An 8,550-nucleotide genomic window follows, 5' to 3' on the forward strand; every position below is an offset into this window, starting at 1 on the left:
ATGCAACTGTGATAGAAGAGTTAAGAAAAGAACTGGCTGACAAAGATGACTTTATAAAGGAATTAAAACAACGCATTAACCACAGTAGCCCTCAGTGTTTGCCAGAAATACCTTTACTTGAAGAAAGACAAAGTAGAAGGAATGACTCTGTAAATGAAAAGGTATGATTATATTTATAGAAAGTCAGTACTTAACATCTTGTTAACCCCTTTTTGTTCTTCTGTTTTCCTAGGAGATACTGGAGCTAGAATCATTTTTCTTAGCATATAGTCCTTTAACTACATATTCAGTGATGAGTACTTGTTGGTTCTTTTTGTCTTCCACTCAAACATGAGCTCTCATCTTCTCAAAACTATTTTATTTACTAGAACACCATCTCTCTGTGTACATTATGGAACTTTTCCATGCAGTTTTCCATGTATTCGTATGTGGATGCTGAAGATTAGGCAGAGGTTTAGCCTTTGGTGTTCTAACATAGCAGCTGTGAGCGTGCAGAGTATGGGGGGAATGGATGACAAAACGACCAGCGTTACAGATTTTGTCCCTAAATAATGTCTCGCTTTCTCTCTTTTGGAGGCAGAATACTGCCTGAGACTGTTAGTGAGACCCAGTAGGGTGTATCTGAAGATCACACAATGAATAGATGTTACTACCTTCCCACACTTGTGCTGTGTTTCAGCTTACGTGTTCATGTGGCGTCTGAGCTTGAGGTTTTACACTGTAACTTTAGAAACCTCGAGATATTTTGGAGGTCTAATGCATAGCCTAATCTTTACTCCTTTTAAATATTTACAGCCTAGGAAACAACAAAGCAAAACTAAAACTGGAGAAAGTATTCCATTAAGATGCAAAGCTGAAGACAATTATTTGTCACGTCGATGTACTAGGAGCCTCACTTCATTAAATGAATCTGAGGTTAGTATGAAACTTCAGATCTGAAAATGTTGTGATTGTATTGCTTTTGATAAGGAATGAGTAGGAAAAGATCTCATGTTCTCTAAACAATTCCCAAGTTTTAATTTATTTATCCCTTTCAAGGTGATCAGATCACCTGTTTTTATAGCCTTTGATAGGAATAAAAGCTGTTGAAACAATTGTGTGATGCATTTTTGTCAGGTGCTGTTGAAAACTCTCCTCATGTTAATGCTTATGAAGTGGCTCATGATTAGATAAGTTACTTGGAAAAAATTCATAGAGCCACTGAAACGGGCACAGCAAATTGAACTTATTTTCTTCCTCTGCAGGATTTCTGGATATTGTTTTGTTAGCAGATGATGTTAATCATTCCTATATAAGTTTTTAATTGCTAACTTTCATAAAATAGCAGTTACATATATTTTAAAAACAAAGTATTTATTAACCAACTTAATTCTTGGAAATACAGTGGGTGGTGATACTCCATTCAGATTCTTAGCAGAGCCTGATAAAGTGGCTCTGACTACTTTTTGTCTTTCTACAATTAAAAAAAGCATTAAAAACAAGCATTAAAAATGCTATTTCTACCTCAGTAAAGTAGCTGAAGAATTTAATTAATGAACTGCTTTAATGAACAAAACTAATAGCCAAGCTCAGTGATAATGGTTTAAGAGAAGGGAATTTCTCTTAACTCCATTGTGTATTTTCTTTGAAACCTGTAGACATAAATCAGCTTTTTAGACATCATGAGATGTCTAATACTGATATCTTCATGTCCTGTTTTTATAATTGAATGCTTATTTATTATTTGATTTACAGTGGAATAGTTACTACTAGCAAATACTTCCCTACTATTAGCAAAAGTGTTTAAAGTGTTCACTTTTGTGACATCAATTGTTCTTTCCAAAAGAATCATGGCTGAAACTTGTCTTATTTTCCCAGGATTCTGTGAAAAGTGAGAACACGAAAAATACAAAATCTGTCATGGCTTTTAATTCACCCTCTGCAAGTGACGAGAAAATGGTTGTTTTTTGTTCAAGTTTTGAAGCTAGCTTGGGACTTCCTGTAATTGTGTGGTCACACGAAAGAAGCAGTGTCTTATCCTTATGTGTATACCTGAATGGGAATCTTACATGCTTATGAGCTCTTCCTATTAAATTCCATAAGCTAACCAAAGGGCAAGTCAGTCTGTCCCCAGAGCGTGTAATGGCTGTACTGTGTAATGATTTGGAGGGAAGGATATTGCACACTGAATAGTTGGGAAGAGAAGCTTTAGTGTATTATCGTGTGCTTTTGTAAGTGAAGCCCTTGTATTAAACTAAGGTTCATATCATTAATATGCATGGCAGTTATTAAAAACAGATGCTCACATGTGATAGCAGTATCCTTGGCATGGTCAGAGTATGAGTAGTAGATTTTTCCCATCTGTTGTCTTCTGTTTTGTATGTTTGTTTATTTTATGTAATTAGAACAGCTTATGTAAGAAACAACTCCACAGCTTGGGAGCTACTATAAAAGAAACTACTGCCTTATTAAGAAACTTTAAGAAACGTATGCCTTGAAATAGCTGAGATTTTGACAACTCCCTAAAGGGTATAAAATTGTCTACATTACTTGCCATTGTGGTATCATCAGCATAATGAACAGAGGTGTCAGTAGTAAAGCTCAAAATGTCAACTTAAAATAACGTTGATCTAAAATGAAGTTTAAACAATGCTCTTGTTTCACATGTTCACATCTCTGTTGAACAGAAATCCGGAAAAGACTACTTCCTGAGAAAGCGAGTACATGCTTCAAGACTGACTAAAAAGAAGGATGAAACACTGCAAAAAGTTGGAGATTTTATTCAAAGCTCTCCTTCTATTATACACTCTAAAGGTTGGTGTAGAATAAGTTTTATTCCATGTTTTCTAGACATTGTAGAATGGCTTGTTTCTGCTGTAGGCTATTAATGTATGTGTTCTTAGACTTGTCTGCCATGTTAAGTTGTCCTTTGATTTATGAAGTAAATGCATTTATTCGTCTCTTCAGAGATTCATTATTACATTTGTGAAAACCTACAAGTATACAGAGAAAGTTGGTTCTGTCTTGTGCTTCTGTCAGCACGAAAGTTAGGCCTGTTGTTTAACTCCTGCTGAAGTTTCTGACTTCCAGCGACTTCTGAGCCATGATTGTCTTTCATACTCCATTTTAACGCGTGCTTTAAGCTGCCGTACCTGAAACTATAAACTGTTTCAGCTATAGAAGCAATAAAGAACCTCGACGAACAAATACAATTTCTGAGTATTTTCACTTAAATGTTACATGTCATTTATAAACCAAGTTTGTTACGATGCTTTTTTTGCATTCATTGATTTAAAGACTCACAAAACCAGTAAGTTGATTGGTTTATGTATCAAAACAAATTTATTCTAGCCAAGAAGCTGATGTCAGCAGTAAGTTCTCCTAAATCAAATGAACCTGAAAGTCTCGAAGAAGGAGAGACCAAGCCAAAACGATCCAAAAGGAAGCTGTATTCCACTGTCGTTTCTGGCCCTCTAGATATACCTGCTTATTCGGTAAGCGATTATACTGTAGTCTTGGCTTAAAATAAACTACTAAGGAGTCCAAACAGACTGGAGGTTTCATCTATTTGCAGGAGGAGGTTGAAAGTACTGAGGTATTTCTTTATTCTACCAAGTCATTCTTGTTGGTCTTCCTGCTGTTCTGTTTTAGTTTGTCCTCAAAGATCTCTGTGTTTGGCTGGCTTACAGTTTACTAAGTAGGTGATGTAGCAATCACGGAGATGTCTTCTAATTTGGAATCATAGATAATTTCAATGTGTTGGAGTGGGATTATTCTACTACACGCTTTTCTAGAGCACAACGTAGACAGCTTTTTAGGTATGCTTAAACTATGATCTCCTGTCTAAGCCAACTTGCAAAGGATCTGATGTGCCAGTTTCATGACTCTGTCGGCAGCTATTGTGCTAAGAACATTCTTGCTCTGTTGGAACTGCATCTTTTAATTATATTAGAGTCCTTTTTCTGTTCAGCATAGTGATCATTTGCCCATACTGTAATATCCTTCTGAATTCTTTGATGATTTGACGAATGATAGGGGCAGAAACCAAAATGTTATTTTTTTTTGTTAGAGGATGAAGAAGATGAGACAATTTCTTCTCTCACTGTAGTTCTGAGAACATGGAACTGAACCGAGAACTGAAATTCTGGGCAAGTCATAGCTACAGGGATTGAGGCTAAAAATGTTTTCTGAACGCTTCATGTTTCACAAAACAAGTATTATAATACTCTTTTGAAAACAAGTATTTCAAAATGAAAGCTGCCTTCAGGCTTTCCTCAGATGTGTGTGCTTTTTTAAGATAAACAGGATTTTGTACATTCTCCATATTTGTTCCTTGTGATTAAGCTGCATTAAAATGATCTCGGTATCCCATAGTTTTCTGAATAAAATATAATAAGCAAATTCCATTCTGAAATCCATTTAGGGGAAGAAATATGTTTGCGTGTGTCAAGAAGAGCTTGTCAGTCTTGTGTGAAAAGATGAGTAACTTTTGAAATGTTTTCTTCAGGAATCTGAGGAACAAAAGAAGGAAAGTGATCATCTGATCATCAAGCGACGGCTGAGATCCAGAACAGCTAAAAAACCTTGAAGAAGCGTGTTTGTTCCCCTTTCTCAGGACATACTTTTTCGTAGTATTAAAACTGGTTGTTAATAAACAGTAACAGTTACTCCGTTGTGTTCTTAAATTTGTATATAGGTGTTTGTTGCAGAACGGCGGGAGAAAAGCAGACGACCACACCTGTCATTGACATATGATCAGCTATTCTCGTTTATTCCTTGGCTGCGTGTACCTTTATAATACGGATAATTAGCTCATACATATTACAAATGTGGAGCTCATCATTGGTTCCCAATTACATACCATCCCCGAGTATCTTAACAGCTTGTTGTTATCAACTGAAAGCTACTCCCTTGCTGAGTTCCCAGAACCATGGCTAGTTTCTCACCATCCCAGGGCATCCTGTTGTTCTTGCTGTCCTTGCAGGTGTTATGGCTGCTTGCTTAGCTGCGCCGTGTTTACGACCCTTCTCAGCTAACTAGCTGTAAAAAAAACACTCTACATTTCCCCTGTTTTCTTTTAGGCTGAAAAAGGGTTTGATTTAACGACCGATTAATCATATTTAACAAGCAGTTCAGTTCATTTGTTCAATCAGTTCTCATGTAGTTTTATCCTGCTTCGTAGCTGCTGTTCTGTGAACTTCTCATCTGGATCCATGACGGACGCTCCGTAGAATTTTTCTTACAATACTGCCTATAGAATAGCAACACTACTTAAATTAATAACATAACTATTATAACTCAATCAAGGCCTCGATTGACAATACTCTAAAAGTGAAAAAAGAGACAAGTCAAATACAACATAACAACATTACTGTTAAACCCACTAAAAAGAACAAACATGTTTGTACTGCAACCTAAGTTTCTGTAACCTGAAAATAAATCCATGAGGGTCCCATTGTGTTAATCTGTAACTGATCAGGAAAAGTCTTCAATTTTCATATACTCTGATATATTGATTTTAATGACCACTAAAATTTGTGCAATAAATGCTTTTAAGATGCTCATAACCATGCTCTACTGACTGAGTTATCCGGGCTAATAATTGATTAATGATCGTGCAATTTTATGAAGTAGCATGTCAAATAGAACCAATTTTAGAGGACAAACGTACTAGAGTATCACTAGGGGCATTATTACTTATTGACCCTTGAGAAACAGCAAGCCATGTTGGTGGTGGATGCGACAGGTAGTGCCAGCAGGGCATCCCCTGCTTCAAGGTGCACATTTCCTCTCTCACCCATCACAGATTCTCTCCTGCATTCAGGGTCTGAAGGATTTCTTCCAGTTGTACACCATATCCGCATGGCCAGTGCGTGATATAGAGCCCAAGTGGAACACCTGCTTGGAAAACAGAATAAACTATCAAATTTAGTTCTATTAGCATGCACTTTTGTCTAAAACGATGCATGGTTATATTTCAAAAATCCCAATTAGTTGGATGTAAGAGAGATATCTATTCTATGTTACAGGGTCATCTCTTTGTCTGGGATTCCTTTCCAGGTTTTGTCTTTGCAAATTAAGAAAAGCTAACTAATAGGCTAATAACATCATAACCAAACAGTACTAAAACATTAAAAGAGCTATTCCTGTAGATTCTAGTATTGATTAGATCAAATCCTGTTTAATATACATCTGATCTATTACTAAAATAGAAGAAGCACACAACATCCTAGCTAATGCCTTAAACTCTAAATCTTGAGACTGCATTGGTAAAACAGAAAATCACACACTATGTCAAACTATTACTAATATTATCTATAACACAGCAAGTTACAAAGCAATATCACTAAGTAAGAAACACACAATTACAATTACTATGAAAGCTGGATGCTATTTTCTGCCTTCAGATGAGACCGAAGATATCATGCTGGAACCCACATAGGGCCAGTCCCTGTGGAAATATGAGCATATTCACAACCCCAAGTTGTCAGTGGTAGGGAACAGTCCCAAAGTCCTGTGGCCATATTCCAAACATTAACCATAGGCTGTTCCTTGAGCACTGGGGAAGCCTCAAAATGACAATCCACATAAGGCGGGAGAAAAGCAGACGACCACACCTGTCATTGACATATGATCAGCTATTCTCGTTTATTCCTTGGCTGCGTGTACCTTTATAATACGGATAATTAGCTCATACATATTGCAAATGTGGAGCTCTTCATTGGTTCCCAATTACATACCATCCCCGAGTATCTTTGCAGCTTGTTGTTATCATCCTGAAAGTTACTCCCTTGCCGAGTTCACAAAACCATGGTTAGTTTCTCACCATCCCAGGGCATCCTGTTGATCTCACTGTCCTTGCAGGTGGCATGGCTGCTTGATTAACTGCACTGTGTTTACGACACTTCTCAGCTAGCTGTAAAAAACACTCTCTACACAGGGCTCCTTTTCCAATTCTGTAATGCTTTTCTCTTTCAGGGCTGCTTTTCCTTGCTCTTTTCCCCTTGCAGGGCTCCTTTTCCCCTTGCAGGGCTCCTTTTCCCCTTTGGGGAAAACAGTATTTCCTCCTTTGGGAGGAAATTTTACTACTCGGAAAGGGTAGTCAGGCATTGGAATGCACTGCCCAGGGAGGTGGTGGAGTCACCGACCATGGGAGTGTTCAAGAAACGCTTGGATGTGGTGTTGAGGAATATGATTTAGCCAGGAAGTATCGGTGATGGTTGGACTGGATGATCTTCCAGGTCTTTTCCAGCCTTGATAATTCTGTGATTCTGTGAACCACAGAGAAACACCGTCTGCTTCCTTAAGTGAATCTGGGCTGGAGAACAAAGGACTTGTACATGTACAGTGAGGTGATCTACATGTAATTAAACTGATGTTCAAAAACCTACAGTACAGTGAGGTAATCTACATGTAATTAAACTGATGTTTGAAAACCTACGGTGTTTTACTCTGGTAGTATCTGCAACCTTAGATGTTTGGGAAAGTACTTAATTCTTGAATGGCTTCTTACCACGGTTTAGTGGGCAAATACTGGTGGTAGGTGGATGGACTGGATGATGCTTTAGGTCTTTTCCAACCTTGGTGATTCTATGATAGTATTTCTATCTACCTATCAGGCCTGGCTGCCCTGCCTGTCTCATAGAGGCATCAAGTTCAGTTTTGTTTCCTCATAAAGGAGCAGCATTTTGGAAGGGCTGTGGAGAAAACACTTCGCCACTGAGTTTATTTCCACAAGCTTTATTATTATCTTTGGGAGAATATCATGAGCAGGCTTTGTTACTACGACTACGGAAAGCCGCGTTACCACAACAACGGCTGGCCAATAGCGAACCTGTTCTAGTAAAGATCTATGTTTGATCTAGTAAATGTGTATGTTTGATCTAGTAAAGGTTTATGTTTGGTGGCCCTGCTAGGCAGGGGGTTGGCACTACATGATCCTTGAGGTCCCTTCCAACCCGGGTCATTCTGTGACTGATTCTGTGTGACTCTGTGGAGGGTGAGGAGGAAAGGCGGGATCGCAGCGGAGCACCAATCAGAACTGAGGGCTGAAGGGGAAGGCGGGAGGGATTGGCCCGGGGAGTTAGAGGAGGGGAGTGGGGAAAAACAACCAATCGTAAGTCTGAACGCAGAGGTGAGGGCGGGTTTTTGGCCATAGCAACCAATCATCTGTAGATTGAGATGGTCCAGCGAATCACATTCACGTTCTTCAGGTCGAGCCAATCGCATGCGGAGCGGTTGAGCGTCACCCAATGGGGACGCGCTGAGCGAACAAAAGGGGCATTCCAAGCTGCCGGCCCCTTTTTTCCCTCAGCCCAATTTCACATGACGCAACGGTTGGAGGAAGCGGTTCACGAGCCGTAGCCGCCGCCGCCATTTTGTGAGCGTTGAGACTTGAGCTGGCGGTGGTCGGAAGCGCATCGGCGATCTGGACGGCACTAGCAGCGTCATTAAGCAGCGGAGCCGCAGCTCGGAGGATGCGGTAGAGGAGCCCAGCAGCAGCGGAGGGGGGGAAGCGTCGCTCGGCGGCGGAGGCGGCAGGGGAATCGCGGAGAGGGGGCCGTTGGTCGG

The 8,550-nt window shown here is 39.5% G+C and overlaps 1 protein-coding gene across 1 annotated transcript; it reads left to right on the plus strand.

Annotated features, from left to right (window-relative positions):
* Positions 1 to 4,899, plus strand: LOC146752579 (kinesin-like protein KIF20B). Its single transcript, XM_085531731.1, has 6 exons — positions 1 to 161; positions 796 to 915; positions 1,858 to 1,938; positions 2,667 to 2,793; positions 3,331 to 3,473; positions 4,487 to 4,899. Exons 3-6 carry the CDS (start codon positions 1,900 to 1,902, stop codon positions 4,565 to 4,567), a joined length of 390 nt encoding a protein of 129 aa, XP_085387857.1. The 5' UTR covers positions 1 to 161; positions 796 to 915; positions 1,858 to 1,899; the 3' UTR covers positions 4,568 to 4,899.
* Positions 4,900 to 8,550: the final 3,651 nt, after the last annotated feature.

This window comes from Coturnix japonica, unplaced genomic scaffold (genome assembly GCF_054131305.1).
Source record: "Coturnix japonica strain WE unplaced genomic scaffold, WE-NBRP24 Scf044, whole genome shotgun sequence".
NCBI lineage: Eukaryota > Metazoa > Chordata > Aves > Galliformes > Phasianidae > Coturnix > Coturnix japonica.

Coding starts and splice junctions, on each gene's coding strand:
- LOC146752579 (XM_085531731.1), top strand. CDS start 1,900: ATGGCTTTTAATTCACCCTCTGCAAGTGACGAGAAAATG. Junction 1,939..2,666: donor CTGCAAGTGACGAGAAAATG/GTTGTTTTTTGT, acceptor TCTGTTGAACAG/AAATCCGGAAAAGACTACTT. Junction 2,794..3,330: donor TTCTATTATACACTCTAAAG/GTTGGTGTAGAA, acceptor AATTTATTCTAG/CCAAGAAGCTGATGTCAGCA.